Below are 16,768 nucleotides of genomic sequence, written 5' to 3'. Positions count from 1 at the left end.
ACCACGATACTCCCCGAGGGGCCAGTCCGCATGAGCAGGTTGGAGTTACCTCCAAGGGCTCCTGCTCCCCGTGGTACCAGAATTAAGTCTCCGGTCAGACCTCGTAGCCATTGACAGGTGCGTTCTCACCGATATTATTTTTAAAGAAACCACAAACCAAACCGTGCTTTTTCTGAGTGAAATTGCAAATGGATCTCATCGCTGAACAAAATTTGTCTTAAGAACATCAGATCTTCTTGGAAGTTTTCAAGAAACTATAGAGCGAAGCGATGTCGCTTCGAACTTCATAACTACTTCAAAACAGTAGAAGACACAAAATAATATTCAAACAATTCAGAAAAAAATTGTATAACATTTTCCTAAAGTCAATTGAAAATAGAATGAGGTTGAGTTTTTGGGTTTGTAGATTCTCATATGTGTGGCTATGTGTTAATGACCAATGTTCCTATAGGCGTACTTCAATTCGGATAGAGATTACTAGTTTCTAAAGACATCTTCAATGTCCACAATATGCCGTTACGGTGTGCTAACTTAATGCTGACATTACGTCTGAATTGCGGACSCGCCAATAATTAGTGATTTCGTTTAAAATTCAATGATGGCATAGGCGAAAMGGTTAATCCACAACTCAGCGATGATATGTGCTTTACTCGTACAACAAACATTCCTTCTGTGCAAGCATAAGTTTGTAACTCTGAGAGGTTGAGTAAGAGCACCTGTCATTCGCATTCCACATCATACGCGGATTTATGTAAGCACACAGAGAAGGAGTTAGGTTTACATATGTAAATTTGTAATTTACAGTTATGAGTACCTAAGCTTGTATGTGAAATAATTTTCACGCGACTGTCTATGTTTAATGACACTCGTTTAAATTAATCTACGCAGAAAACCGTTGACCAAGTCAAAGTGGCCATAATTGTATTTGGCATTGAAGTTTAAGCGACTAATTTGAGCGAAAACGAAAATAATTGTGGTGAGTTTATTCACTTAAATACCGATAAAGAATTAAATGAGATTAAAGTTGTTTCCGGTTTTAAAATATTTAAAGCATCAAACATATACTTAACTATGAAATACTTATATACATACATATACGAGTACTCAATACTACTAGTAGTTATTGCAAAAGTTACATTTATTTTCATTTAATATTGAACTTTACAAAGGATACTACATATCCTCTCTCTTAGATGCAAAAATATGGCTTTAAACTTAACTTTGAGTGTCTGTTACTAACCCATTTCACAACGTTAGGTGTGAGGTAACCAAAATTTAACACATCTTACATCAATAAGCAAGTTGATGACATTGAGTACAAACCTCGAAGAACCTCCGAATTAAAATCTTCGCCGATAATCCAGCTCGGTTTTCTATTTTTATTTATTCTTTATTGTCGTAGACACCGCTTCTGCGGTTATTGCCGAGTTTACAACAGCGTATCAGGCGTTCGGACGACATGACCTAGCTAGCGTAGCTCCTATCTCCTGCAGCTCATCGTTCTATCGACCTTTCTCTCGAAAACGCGTAACGTCGACTCATCGGATGTTGTCATCCTCCATACCTCTGCACCATATAGCAAGACGGGAATGATGAGTGATGACTTGTAGAGTTCGGTGTTTGTTCGTGGAAAGAGGACTTAACTTCTCAATTGCCTACTCAGTCCGAAGTAGCACCTGTTGGCAGTTATTCGGCGTTGGTTTTTGAGTGATAGTGGCATAAAGGCAGMTTCTTTCCTTGCTGCCAAAACCAGCTTTAAAACCGACGTAAAGGTACTGCRTATCGATACTTTTTTCGCGAGTATTTTCCAAAATTTGRCGCATGATGAATATCTGATCAGTTGTTGGTTTTCCMGCTCTAAAGCGATAAAACCTTATGTGCGATGTTGAGGTAACTTATCCCACTGGGACGAGTRCTCTCAGAGGTCAGGAGTGCAAAGCGAGTAGAAAATCGTTAGGCTGTCTGTTGTGATTGCAGCTTCTCGACGTCAAACCTGTGTGTTTGAACTTCGCTTGCGAAGTGGATTGCGGCTAGATGTTCATCCATGCCAGAACTCGACACCGAAGTCCTTCTCCCACCACGAACCGCACATGGTACATGCTCCTAAATCGTAGTCATTGAGAGATTAAATATACTTGTGTGGGTTGGAAAATCGATATTTTGTTTACTGCATTTTCGTAAAGTATATCCTTTAAAGATTATTTCTTTTAAATTTACGTGCCGATGACGTTTTTTTTTTTTTTTTTTTTTTTTTTTTTTTTTTTTTTTTTTTTTTTTTGTTTTTAAGACAGTTGCGGTGAACAAGATTTCTCAAAAACCATGTGACCTATCGATTTAATATTTTACTTTCTACTTAAAAACTACAATATCTCATACTTGAACGATGTTGTTTTTTTAATTCAAACAACAGTTTTTTTTTGGAAATGAAAAAAGTGAAAAAATGTTTTTTTCGCCAAATCCTTTATTCAAGTATGGCGTTATGATATAAACTTAAAAAAATGTTTTTTGATTGCAGATGCACCATAACCTACTTATCATGCTCACCGCAAAACACATAAGCTAAAAAGTGTATCGGCCCAAGAGCTGTAGTGCCAACAAATGAGCACATTTTTTACTGAAACAATTAAATTTAACAACTYTAAACATATACGCATTAACAGTGTCCAATTAGTAAAAACAAATATCCGTACTAYAGCAGGTTAAACTTCAACAATTTGCGACTATAAGTAACACATGCCTCTATGATSCCTTTTCCGAATTTCACTTTGAATCTCCGACAACAGTCTGAGGTTTAACGACGTCAAATATAAAAATTTTAACCAAGAAAGGAAACCCAAAGCTACGTAGATGGCTACTAATCGTGTTTTTAACAGATAAAACACAAAGTCCCCAATTCACTGCCGCTCTCTCTATTAGAGCTTTGCGTACAGATGTCTAAATGTCTGTACACCATGGACGAAACTTAACTAAGCTTCTTAAAACTCAGACAGTCTTTAATTTAACAAAGTATATAGCCCAACTGCAAAAGGACAAGTAAGAAAGAACAAAGTTCGGGTCGCTGATTGACTTATATTTTAGTTAGCCATAGGCACTGAGGTCCACATATGCGATATCTGGGATATCTGAAATGTTATAGTCCTATTTTTACAGTCTTTAGATTTGAGATCTTGTGATCCGATATCACCCATTGGCACAATGTAACAGAGGAATTTCTAGATTATGTTATGTAGTAGGTTCTACTAAGTATTTTGTGAGAACTATTAAAGACCCCTATTACACAGTGTCAAACGTTATTTTTTATAACAATTTTATTGCCAAATACAACTCTGGCCCAAGAGTTACGATTAACCTCTGCGTCGGAGGTGACAAATGAAGAAAAATTCCTCAGAAAAGATAAGCAGAACTGCAAGCTCTAATACCCTAGATTTTTTATATTACTCTTAATGATTACTATAGGTTCTTGACAATAACTCAGAACTCGACAAACCTGAAGTGTTGAATTATACAATTTTCTTTTCTAGATTTGTCTCATTAGCCTATTTCTGGTGGGTCTTTTCCTATCCAACTATCCAACAACAAATTTCACATCTTATTGAAATATATTTCTTTAAAGGGAGGGTAAACCTCGTTTTCCCTGTTCCGATACATCCTTGTTATGTTTAAAATCAAACGAATCCGTTTTATGTTATTGCATTTGAAGTAATAAAACAATACTATTGTGAATTAACGGAGAACATTTTCATATTCCAGACATGAACCCACTGTATGTATGTAAATTGAACAATTCACCACAAATATTCCTACGAGAATTTAACATATGTAGTTATTTCCCCGTATTGAAATGTCTGTTGTCTGTAAACCTTCTTTCTTGTGACCGTATATACACGTAAGAACGTATTTGAAAACATCGTGTTTTTACGTTCACGTATACTACAAGAATTTCTCGTAATTGCGGTAAAGATGGGAAGGTTCGCTAATTCTACCACGGTGGCAAGCTTTTCTATACATTTAGATGGTTTTGGATATATGTAGCTATAAATATTAAAAAATGAAAAATAATTAGCTGCTCCGAATCCTTCCAATCTCTTACACTGATGCCGATATCTCGATGTCCATTCGTAATATGCATTTTGACACATTTTATATAGAAACATCTTACGACTGGAGAAGCCGGATTCATGAAAAAAATACATTCGATACTTATTTATTGAAATGAGAAATGTTTTATACTAATTCTCAATGTTAATTTATTATATTGATGGTAATAAGCCCACTAACAATAACTTAAATATTTGAAAGTAATTAAAGAAAAATATTTTCGTTTATTCCTAGAAATCAGGAACAATGAGTGCTGCTCCGGATAGTAACACCAAATCCGCAGCTTCGGTGGTTGGAGTGTCCACCAAACAGAGCAACTTTTCACGACTAACATTTGAGTACAGAGGTAATTTCAGAAAACCAGCAGCTGGTTTTTGTACAGTCGTTTTGTCCTCAGCACTGGTGTAGGGTGTAAAGGTAAATGAAATTTCAGGAGATCTATGATCCAGTGATCGACTATCTGCATTTGCTTTTATTGTAAGTTTTCCATATGTGAAAACTGCACCATCCACCTAAAAAATTATGAGAGGAATATTTGAATTTTTTGTTTTACATTTTCTACAAGCTTTGCAATATGTAATATATGTAAATAAAATAGATGTTATAAAATTTTTAGTGTTTACAAGTGTGGCAACATAAGTAAAAAAAAATAATCTATTACAATAATTGTCATCCAATTTGCCGAACTGTCAATCAAAAGCAAAACCTAGACGGCCAGCCAGTTAAAATATCTGCAAACTCTTTGAATTTCAAGGCAAAACGCCTAAAAACTATATATTTTCTTTTATAAAAGGAATATATAATCTGTTTAAAAGTGGAGTATCATTTTATGGCCAAAATGGGAAAGGTGAGTGAAAAATGAGAACAAAAGTAAAACTGCTACAACAGAAAAAAACCGTCCTCTAATTGTTTACGCCAAAACAAAATAAACAAGTGTGCAGAGTTGAATAATTTTAATTACCTTCAGCGGTGCTATGGTAATAATAGAACCGACTGCTTGTCCACCGTGTTCCATACTGTTGTTTACTACGTTGGTGACAAGCTGAAGATCCTTACAAGAAGTTTTCAATTGTACTGAATTTGTCAGCTTGAGGCTAGAGAATAAAGTGCCGCAATTGAAAACAGCGGACAGGTCTATTTTCTGGCCAAATTCCAAGTGAATGTCTGAACGATAACGCACTTCTGCGGCTTGTGCACGTAACACTAGGCCGCGTATGTAATCAATTGCTGTTGTTGGGCCACACCAGCAGCGTCGCCAAGAGGCTGGTATCTGAAAAATACAAATGCATAACAAGTGGGAAAATAAATTATTTATAATTACTTGATTTTCCGCCAGGGTTTGTAATAAATTAAAGTCTACCGCGGTTTTGGTATTTTTAGAACCAGCCTTGAGCCAATTATGTATGAGTGACAGCGTATGGTGTACTTCTTGGAAACACTTGGCTGCTGTTCTTAGTTCTGTCGCAATGAATAGTTGCCATGGTGATGCAAGTTGCGAAGAAGCATTCATATCCTCGAGAGTTTTTTGAATTGTACATTTCTGTGGCATAAAGATAATAATGTATACAATTCATTATAATTTCGCTCTGAACTTACAACAGCTAGTTTCTTCCAAAGTGCCAATATCGGTTTAATTTGTTTTTCTAATTTATTCAAGTCAGTGCTTTCCAGCTCACGTTCAACTGATTCTTCTGCACTATCTGGTTTTTTATAGTATGAAGCTCGTAACTCGTTAATAATATTCTTAGAATGTTCAATTTCACGATTGATGTTTGTATAGTTTGACAAGTGGAATACTTCTGGTTCATCTGAATCGGGAAATTTCGAAATYGCGCTGATATAATCAAGCACTTGGGAACTTGTAGGTACAATAACTTTCGTATTTAATGTGGTCCAACGATTGCTTAGAACTTCAGCTGAACAAAACTCTTCTAAATACCGCTGCAACACTTTTATATCACGTGCATTGCTTATGCGCCCACCAAAAGCAACATTTTCACACAAACGTTGCAAAATCGTCCAATCACAACGACCGCTGCTCATAGTTTTATCCAGCCATAGCAGGATTTCCATTGCAGCTTTCAAATCGGCCTCACCAAACTCGTAGTATTTGGACCAACCCTGTGGAATGAATTTGCGCCGCTCCTGCAGCACCGCAGCAACGATGAAAATCACAACTCGTATTTTAACAAGCTTAGCGTCCTTCGAAATGCCGCGATATTCACTTAACGTAAAGTTTTGTAACATGCGTCGAACCTTTTGCTTAATACCGTTTGGAAATTCATACAATATTTTTACAAACTTGTACATAATCGTCTCATTGAAGCCACTAGTTGATTCACAAGTAAGCCATAAGCGAAAGCCATCACGTTTCTTCAAAAGCTCAAGTTCACGATCCAGATCTGACAACCAATCTGGCACCAGATGCACATTTTTTATGCATATCCACYTGCCGACCTCAGCTGCTTGTCGCACAGCTTCTAGTGCTCGACGTTCCATACCACGCCCAACGGAAAGTTCTGTATATTTTTCCAAACCAATTTTTTTGATCGCAGCACTCCTAATTTCAGTGCCTGGATCATTTTCTGTTTGTGTAATTACAAGAATGGGTTTGTTTTCAGTGTTTTCATCGGCAAGTTGATCCACAGTTGGCTGTGGCACAGCATCTGGGGAAATTCCTAATATTTCAACAGCTGTGCGSCGTAACTGCAGGAACAAAAGGTCTGCTCGAAATATCTGCACGATGAGTACCCGATGAAAGGCGGATTGGATGTCCCCTAGAAAATTTAGAAGGCAGATTTGTTGTGCATTAAAATAAAAGCAAAACTTGATACGCGAAATACCCAATAACTACCTGGAATGTCCTGTAGCTGATCCACTATGAAACTGCGCCAGGCGTAATCTTTCTGCAATTGCAACTGCTCTTCTAGTTGTGGCACTTGCGTCAGCAAAATCCTCAGTTTAAGTACTGCTTCTTGCGACATRTAATCAGGCATTTGTGWACCCAAAWCTGCGCTGCCCATGCTGGCGTCAGCTGCSATCATAAAATTCGTGACGAACATTTCCCATTCAGCGGCTGGTATGCGCTCTGGATAGGCGCACTTACACACATATAACGCCAACGTTAAATGGCTCGTACGCGATATTGCGCGCGCCAAGTATTGAAAAGTCGCTGCGACCACTTGCTCATAGATTCGTTTTTCGCTTGAAGAACTAGCGTTGTGAGYTTCAAATGTCTGCAGTGAGTTCAGAAATAGTTGAATGTACGCTAAGGCTGGCAATTCGTACGTTACAGTGAGTTCCATGTAAAATTTCGCTGACTGTGTGCAAAGCCCTCGTAGATTCGTAAAGTCTGAAAGCAGTGACTCCTTCACACGCGCACTTTCCTTAAGTGACTTATCAATGACATTGCTACTCTCTTTGACCTCATTAAGCGTGCTCAATAGCATGTCATTCTTCAAAATGTCACCTTGTGCTGTGGAGAGCTCTTCCAGCAGTTTGTCCTCTAATTCGATGCGTTGCTTCAAGAGCACACCTTCATTTTTCAACAATTCTATACGTTTACGTTCCAGTTCTGGATTCTTCAAAACTATTGCTTTTGACATGAGTTGATCCGCTAGGCCAATCGCGGTAACGGTAAAAGGTATACAAGTCAAATAGCTCAAAGTTTCAGGTTGAATGTTCAACTTATTAGTCTTGGTAAAGAGTACAAGCTGAAATTGTTCRTGTAGATCGATCATTTTTGAGCCCACTTCTACCTGTTTCTTGCCGAACTTGACGAAAAAGCGTCCAAGCAATAATTGTAGCAGTGGCGGACGTATCTGTTGACAATCCTGCACCACGAGTACTTTGCCAAAACGGACGGCCAGTTCAAGCACGTAGCCCAAACGTTCATTATTTTGTGTAGTGATGTCGTAAGGTCTGGCTTTGGAGCGCAAATATTCCTCCAACCATTTGATGGCTGTCTGTGTCGGGTCTAAGACCAAAGGTATGGGGCAGCTGCCATAAGGCAGGTCAACCATTTGACGTAGTAACGCGGCGTTTTCGATTATCTGCGCATCAGATGCGAGACCCATACTCTCCCAAATAATTTGTTCCTGCTCGGTGAGTAAGCTCTTACGTAGATCAAATGGYCGCAGCTGCAGTTCGCCAAGTAGGCGATCCATACTGAAGCTGAAATTTGTTGAAATAGTAACAAAGTGGTTGCCAACTGAAATATGCATAAAATGTTACCTTCTGCGCTCCAAAGTCAGATGTGAAAAGTAGTTGATGGCTAGCGCAATYAACAGCGATTTGGTGTCCAGAGTTTTATGTGATGTCTTATATTCCTCCAGCTGGATGCTCCATGTATGGAACTCAGAGTTAAGTTTCTCAATTAGCACCTCAGCGGCATGCAGCGTTTTACGCGCATCGTCCAACTTAATCTCCAGCACTGCTGCTTCCTGTGTGTAAGCATTCAGTTTGGCTGACAACTGCTTTACGCGTTTGTCCACATCATCTAAGCCGCTCATTAAGCTTTGCATTTCACCTTCGGCTACGTCTAAGTTGCGCTGKAGTTCGTTTTGTTCGCGCTCAAGTGGACGTATGCTTTGTATGACCTTCGAGTAGCGCACGCTGGCCTTCACCCAGGCGGCAAGTGGTGCCGCAGCGGCAGAAGCGCGTTTGGCATTCTTCATCTCAAAGGATTCTGCTTTCGCATCCAATAACTTCTCTACAGCGGCACAATGATCYGGATTTATATGTGCCGGATCCAACGAGCGTATATCTTCTTTTACACCACGTTTCGCCAGAAAGGTCTTCATGCTATTCCACGAAGTATCACGTATACCCATCAGCCGCAAGACGCCCTCAAGTATGTCACGTATAGTCTCGGGCGGCGCACGCAGTGAGCGTATCTCGGAGAGCGCTTCCGATTTTATCTGACCCACTGCTGTGCTTGCCTCGGCGAGTATGGGTTCCACTTCGGCGAGTTCCTTTTGTATCTCCTTCTGACGYTCTTTCAGTTGTTCGCTGCTTTCCTGTGTCTTCTTCTTCAGTTCCAGCATGTTGGTCTTCTGATCGTTGGCACTACGCATAGTTGCCGAAATCATTTCGAGCGCATCGTTGGCCAGTTTGCGTTTATCAGCGAGCGCCTCCTCTTGTTGACTGGCGTTCGATTTGAGCGTGTCTACAACGTTGTGCGCCGCGGCCAATTTGTCAACGCCATGCTGTGATGAATTGAAATTAGTTTGAGTTTGTTTAAAGCGCATAAGTTAGTGGCGAGGGATTTACCTGTAATTTGACCAGCCTCTTGTTTATGTCCTTGGCAAAATTGGTGTAAATATAATAGTAGGTGCATATCAGTTGATAATAACGCTTCGGTGCCTGCTGCATTACCAAGCTTTCCACAGCGTCGGTAAAGTAGGAAAATACAGGCACAGCGCCTCTGCTGCCCGTAGCCTCGCCAAGCAATTCAATATATTTCTTTGGCAGTTGATTCTGCGTTTCGGTGGAGGGAGCACGTATGAAATACAACTCCATGTTACGGTAAAGCGCCGGAAACTTGCTAAACAACCCGTTAAGCGCGGTATTAGCTGGATCCAGCGCGATGATGAGGTGCAAATTTTTCTTAGCCTCTGTAATTAAAAATTATTTTTAAGCAAAAAAGGTAAATACTTTGGGCAATAGCTGTACTTTTCAAAAAGTAGGCGCTTATAGACTCCTGGAAACCCTCCAACTGTGCAGCATGCTTAAGTGAACTTGCTATAGATTCCAGATCTTCGCCGAATAAGTTCAGTATTTCGCTGCCTTCAAGCAGCGCWTCAATTGGTTTTAAAATATCCGGCGCAAACGTGATCCAGCAGTGCTCTATGAGTAGTATAGTGCATTGATTCTCAAGCGCTGCAGTTTGCATGGCCTGTGTACGATTTTTGTTTTACATAAGTGAGAAATTACAAAGCATTATTTGTTGATTTTACCAATTTTAAGTCATTGTAGAAATCTTGTATGCCATATCCAGGTCCTCCTTGTGTGATATAAATTTTGGCTTGCTGCAGWTTGGCKGCCGCGTAGAGCGCATCCACATGCCTGCCACCAGGGCGCGAAAGCATCAGCAGATGTGTCTCATCACGCGCTAGYACTCGTGCCACTTTTGCTGTCAAATCAAGTAGCTCTCTGGTAATCGGTTGGTCAATCACGAAGGACTCGGCATCTAAGTAGCAAAAATTTAGTTAGCAGACGGGCGTTTAAGTGAGTGAATATGCATTCAAATTTACTGCAAATCGTTATCTGTTTCTGCAACTCTTCCAACCACTCATCGTGTGCGAGCGCGCAAAGCTCAGCGTTGTGCTGCGTCGTCCTGGGCACGAAGAATACTTTCTGTGTGTTTAAAATAGAGTTAGCGTGTTTATAAATCGAAATTGCAYCATTATAGAAATCTTTATKTGTGTGTGTGCTTACCTCTCTGCCATAGAATTTACGCATTGTCTGTCTGAAGAGACTCTGAAATTCATGCACATCTGACGTACTGGCCAAGCGATCTTCGAATATAGAAATCACTTCCGCACATAAAGCCTAAAATAGTTAAAATTATACAGTTATAAAAACGGTTTTTTGGATACCATGTTAACTTCGTTACCTCGTTGAAGGCCTCGGCGGGATAATATTTAAGATTGTGCAAYAATTTCATTATGAACTTTGGATTGAAATTGTAATGCTCCCACGCGTGAGACGAAGYTGAGAAAGTTGCACGCACCTGGGCGGTAAGAAAGGATATATTTGGTGTACTCACAACATGTCATAAAGCATCGRAAAATCATAAAATCATAAATTTTTGTACTASTTTAAAAAATGTGTTGTTGGCWTRCATACTAAWAGAAATTTACGCAAATACAACTCTGAACCCTATGTTTTCGGATCGTTATAATTTATAACTTTATGAGACTAYGAGAAAACCCTATTTGTATAACTACTGTTATAAACTATAATCGAATAAGCAAGCTTACTTTCTTGAATAATTCCAAGAGTCCCTCAACCACATACTGCACGTTCATTCCCGCCGTTTTAAAGTGTCCGCTTGCCATTATGGGTTCCAACTGGCTCTGCACGATTGTCAACATATCTGCGTCGGTTGGGTAACTGACGCGCAGGAATTTGTTTATCGCCAGAAAACGTGGCGGCAGCTTATGCAGCCCCCCACTCATTAACGACGTCGTAGCCTGTGAGACCGAGCCACATATTTGCACACCACTAACATGTACCCATTCTAAATTGTCTGCGTAGAAACCGGCACGTTGCACCAAYTGCAGCAGTAGTTCCATGACATCACTTGTGCCCCAAGTGTCAAAATAACAGAGATCCAGATTTTTCAGAAACAAAACCACACGCGTTTGTCTTGCTTTGAATTCGCGGCCACGCAGGCTGCTCACAACGACACAGTTCTGGTAAAGAATATTAATTGTTAAAAGGATATAAAATGTCCAAATAATTTACATATATAGTAAAGCTACCTGCTTCAAGCAATGCAAAACGTAGGCGGGTGTTAGTTGCATCGAACAATTAATGAYAATTAAATCATAGCCGGCATATTCCTGTATAGCCTGCTGCATCAACAGCGTCTTGGCCGCTCCTGTGGGGCCCACAATGAGGAAAGGTGTGTTGGCGGGTGCGCTTAAGTAGGTGCATAAAATACACAAATAAGATTTGACGGCGGCAGTTTGTATAAGCTGCACCGCGCCGCTTACGCCCACTAACGGTAGGTTTTCTGACTCATAGAACTCAATCGCGCCGCGTTCGTTTTCAAAGTAGGCCAGTTCAGCGTGATTCGGATTGCTGATGTAAATATTGGCGCGTTCAAATACGTAATTGGCTAGTTCGTTGTGGCGTTCGGTTGGCAGAAACCCATATAAAGCACGGCATAATRTTACACAGAACTCATCGCGTCTTTGTACGTCGCGCAACATCAGCAGCAGAGTGCTTAGTAAGTTCCATGTGTCTAGAGCAGGTAAAGAGCTGCGGATGTACAAGGTTACATAAATATGGGCTTGAAAATATGTTGGTTCAGAAAGGCTTACTAGAGATACTCCTTTTCGACCCATTGTGCGGCTGGCTTGAACTGCTCATCAATATAGCTGCGCAGCAAATCGCCAAACTCTATCCTGCCTAGCATGGAGTCCAGTATTTCTGTACGTGGAAAGTCGGCCGCGCTGTTGTAAGACAAATTAAGTTTATATAAAAGTAAAGATATCTCAAAATTATTACCTCATGTTCACAATGCCCATGCGCGATATGGTCGCTGGCGAAGCGTGTCGTACGTCATCGGTCTCGAAAATAAAGTTGACGTTGTTGCCGAATTGTATGCGCCAACCTGAAGGCAGYGTAAGCAATCTGCAAATAAGTTAATATGAATTAGATTTCGAAGATTGATTTCCGTCCTCTCTCAAAATTTTTAATTAATTATATCTTTTCTCAACTCATTTTTATTTCCAGCTCACCCCTGAGGAGGAGGCACGCAATAAGATGTTGATGCGCGAACGCGATCGTGAACGAAAGCGCATGAAGCGACTCAACCCCGAGTACCGGCGCATGGAACAGGAACGCGATCGTGATAGGAAAAAAGCACGACGCGCCAACGAAGCCTTTCGACAGTTGGAGAAACTACGTGATAAGATACGTAAAGAGCGCAAAAAGGGTATTATCAGCGAAGAGTCGCTGCAAGTCGAATTTGTGAACGTACCACCAGTGCCTGTTGAACCGGAGATTATCATTTCGGATCCGTTGCCCCCCGATACCGGCACTGCCGCCCAAAATAGCAGTCGTCAACGTGTCAGCGTTGGGGTGAGCACACCTAGCMATAATGCCAGCCATACGTCGTCAACTAACGGTCTTGCTAACACAACCACCGCAGCGCTTAGTGCAGCGGCGGTGTCAAGTGCCTCAGCGGTGAGTGGTAATATACACCAACAGCCACCGGTTACGCGCATGACGCAACTGAATAAAGGTCTACTCTATCCACCACCGAATTTCGCCCACCACCCACTCCCAATAGCTGGTGTGTCGCTAATGCCACAATTATGCCATCCGATTTTACATCAAAACCTAGGCGCTTCTTTGTATCCCTCCAATGGCATTAAACAGGAATACCATCCGATCAAACAGGAATATAGTGCGGAAACGTCGGTCAGATCAACGCCTGTTACTGCGAACTCTCAGTTGCCACGCGCTCCGCGACCGACCAACATGGCTGAAGATCGTGATTTAGCAATAATTGAACCGGAAATTATTTTACACACTTCCACCGATATAATTGCTGCGCCACACCACTTCCAGAGTGCACATGCGCACGCACATCATTTGCATCAACAACAGTGCAGTATGTTCCAGCACATGGCGCCGCAGGCGCACATGTCACAAATGCGCKCACATGCCCCGCTACCACCGCCACTGCCAGCCACACATGCGCATCATCAGCAGCAACAGCAAATGCAACACTATGCGGCCAACAAAGGCTCTTAGTACCGTCGGCAACAACAGCAGAAGCGTGGCAATGCGAATTTAAGCTAAAAGCAAGCAAAATCCTTCAAATGCAATCGTTTTATAAACAACTTTTTTACTTGCAATTAGTCTTAGAATTAAGTATTCTTTATTGTTGTTCAGGAGGCGCTGCCAATACATTGATATTTTCATATTCACATAACCTCAAAATTACATYAGCTCACATTTCATCACGACGAATTTAATGAAAGAATTCGCTGACTCGCTTACACATCAACCGTTTTCACAAGGGAGAGAATATGTTTAAGAATGATATTGTTGATTTCGAAAATCGTATTTAAGAGTAAAGTTTTAATATTTTATGTGTTAAAGTGAAAACGCTTTAGTGCTTAAAACTTTTAAATGCAATATGTGACGCATCATTTTACATATAATTTTGTTTTATAACYTTCAATTGTAAGTTAAAGCTTAGTTTATAAGTGTTTCATTATAATAATATTGTATCCTAAAATCCGAAAAAATCTATCCATCGGATAAATATAATAAAATTATCCGAAGAATTATTTTGACGAAAATAAATATTATATAAACTCGCCAAAAGTCGAGTCATCATTACTAAAAGAAATCTGCTCTAATTTAAACAAAAATATATTATTCAGAAATTAATCGCCTTCYAAATGTAATTTTCTTAAACTCATGTTTAAAGGCGTTAACACGTATGGAGAGAATACAAAGAGCAGTTAGTACTTGCATCAGCGGAATTGTTAGAATTGTAGATAATTCGTCTACACCATCAACAATGTCAGCMTGGAAATCCAACTCAGRATAMCTCTAGCCAACAGGTGCTACTTCGGACTGAGTAGGCAATTGARAAGYAARGTCCTCYCTCGACTAKCAAAAATCAAACTATAAGTCACTCCTTCCCGTCCTCCTATATTGTACAGAGGCTTGTACGATAACAACAACTGATGAGTMGACGTTGTGAGTTTYCGAGAGAAAGGTTTTGCGGAARATTTATGGTCCTTTGCRCKTTGGCTACGGTGAATATCGCATACGATGGAACGATGAGCTGWACGAGATATATGGCGACATTGACATAGTTCAGCGAATTAAAAAACAGCRGCTACGCTGGCTATGTCATGTCATSGAACTAGATACCAAAATCGTCCTCCGTCGACCAGACCACTGCAGTGTCTCTCAGTCCTCATATTCTGACAAAGAGTGTACTCAAAACAAGGAATATATCTGTATACAGATAGCAAGGCGGTTTTAAAATTACTAAAAATCGTTTTGAAACCATTGCCTTGATCATTCAGTGGATCTAAAATCATATTTCGCGATAAACARATATTTAGTCGACAAACATGTTAAAATACAGCTTAGTTTCGGTAGAATCAATCCCTGTCTTGTTCAACAAGCAAGCAAACGTAGTATGAATGGAATACAGTATGGGCCGCACATGCCGASTATTAAAACTTAAAAGGCATGATATAAATCTGTAGTAGAATACTAATAGGTCACTGCTTAACTATTAGGAACGCCATGTAACGAATATTGTGAAAGTCGTAAAGAGATAGAAAAGGACTCTAAACAAGGTTTGTCCGGAAAGTAATAGAACTGAGTCGATTTAAAAAAATTTATTGAACCAATAGTTACAATTCTTTAAAAACTCTCAAAATAGGCTCCTTCTGCGTTGATGCAGCGCTGCGAGCGCGATTTCCAAGCATTGACGGCGTCACGGAAGGCATTCTCCGGAATAGTCTTGAGCGGCTATCAAGCTGCATGCTGCTTGGAACCTCTGTGTGGTCTCAAATTGATTGCCTTTCATCGGCCTTTTCAGGTAAGAAAACAAACAAATCCGGGGCGCATATGGACTGTAGGGTGACTGCGAAGGCGTTTTGATTCAAAAAAGACAATGAGCATCGTTTTCACTTTGGATTTGATCATAACAAACGTGTCTGTCGCAAATTTACCGAGTTTCACACAGAATTTAATCGCTTTAATCCTCTGCTCTAACGAACGCTGCATTTTTGGCTTACTCCACTCACAGAAACACGTTGCACGAAAATGTTTGTCCTGACTCTCCAAGTGCTCAAAGACAACTGACCAGCCCCTCGTTCGTTAGCTAAGAACGCTCTCTACCGAATCCAATCGGTGTGTGCACGCTCTGAAATACAGTCGCAGCAGAAGAAAATCAGCCCTATTACTTTCCGGACAAACCMTGGAAAACATCTTTGCGAATGCAAGACTTTGTATAAGAAAAATTTCGCAACTAACTGTCGAGGGTGTCTTGACGACGTCTCGGGTATTGCAGAGATAAAACTTTTCGTACTGATGAACTTTAGCAGATGCACGAAGTGATACAGAGAATAGATAATAGAGGGGTTTAGTCCTGTTCGTAAAAGTTACGAAAATGAAGATATCTAAATTTTTGTCATTTAAAAGTTCCAAGTTCGCGCCTGCAAAGAACAGATGACTTTTTAAGAAGTTTTCATATGTCATAGGTACACACTCAKTGTATATTGCCTGTGGGAAAGCCACCGCTTGTAGAAAAACTCGACGTTGTCCWGTTAAATAGAACTCAAGTTGGACGAAGTGGTACGGCGCACCTCTAATTGGCAYGTCTGGCATTTTTAAGAGATGATTTGACTTTTTCGGAAATGGTTTGGATTCCCTCAATTTGTACTTTACTACCATGTACTAACTTTTATTTCACACCCTCTGAAAAAATCCGTTTTCCGTACACYATAGACTTCGAGGTGTTCAGTTAATATCACCTTGAAGTCTACATGAAAATCGTTTTGCAATCCTGTTTGTTGAGCAAGGCTTTCATTTGGTTGATTCCCGTCCCCTTAACTGACTTTATGACATATGTTTATAATACCAGGGATATCTTAATAGAATTCAGGGATAACATTTTACCTTACATTAATTTTCCGCCCTGAACCGTTAACAAAGTTAATAGAGCTTAAGGGGGGCCTGCTTTAGAAGCTTAAAAAAATAAATTTTTTGAAGATTTTTTTGGGAGGGATTTTATTAATTTATTACATTTTTTGGATACGAAATCTTTGATACTCTGCACTTGGGAAGCAATGGCCCGATGCATCTCGCATGTGCATTTGTCGGACGGCGGACAGGATTCAGGTCGCAATTTCTATCGAAAACAAAAAATTCAAAAAGATTCATATTTTTTAATAAT

General features: G+C 40.1%; 1 protein-coding gene across 1 annotated transcript in view; it reads right to left on the bottom strand.

The window, feature by feature from the left end:
- Nucleotides 1-4,228: 4,228 nt before the first annotated feature.
- The window catches only part of LOC108969344 (cytoplasmic dynein 2 heavy chain 1), a 26,815-nt gene continuing 14,275 nt past the window's right edge, over nt 4,229-16,768 (bottom strand). The window contains exons 22-37 of the mRNA XM_018933989.1: nt 12,337-12,462; nt 12,150-12,281; nt 11,586-12,087; nt 11,082-11,516; nt 10,715-10,831; nt 10,537-10,650; nt 10,353-10,455; nt 10,056-10,288; nt 9,772-9,994; nt 9,370-9,713; nt 8,332-9,305; nt 6,953-8,271; nt 5,695-6,875; nt 5,420-5,638; nt 5,060-5,368; nt 4,229-4,610 (exon numbers count right to left, since the gene is read on the bottom strand). Coding sequence (XP_018789534.1) covers nt 4,329-4,610; nt 5,060-5,368; nt 5,420-5,638; nt 5,695-6,875; nt 6,953-8,271; nt 8,332-9,305; nt 9,370-9,713; nt 9,772-9,994; nt 10,056-10,288; nt 10,353-10,455; nt 10,537-10,650; nt 10,715-10,831; nt 11,082-11,516; nt 11,586-12,087; nt 12,150-12,281; nt 12,337-12,462 — 6,613 coding nt within the window. The 3' untranslated portion in view covers nt 4,229-4,328. The remainder of the gene's footprint in view (nt 4,611-5,059; nt 5,369-5,419; nt 5,639-5,694; nt 6,876-6,952; nt 8,272-8,331; nt 9,306-9,369; nt 9,714-9,771; nt 9,995-10,055; nt 10,289-10,352; nt 10,456-10,536; nt 10,651-10,714; nt 10,832-11,081; nt 11,517-11,585; nt 12,088-12,149; nt 12,282-12,336; nt 12,463-16,768) is intronic.

Source organism: Bactrocera latifrons, unplaced genomic scaffold (genome assembly GCF_001853355.1).
Source record: "Bactrocera latifrons isolate USDA-ARS-PBARC rearing strain unplaced genomic scaffold, ASM185335v1 scaffold_25, whole genome shotgun sequence".
In the NCBI taxonomy this organism is placed as follows: Eukaryota; Metazoa; Arthropoda; class Insecta; order Diptera; family Tephritidae; genus Bactrocera; species Bactrocera latifrons.
The sequence above is the reverse complement of the archived record's forward strand: the minus strand, read 5'-3'. Positions and strand labels throughout refer to the sequence as shown.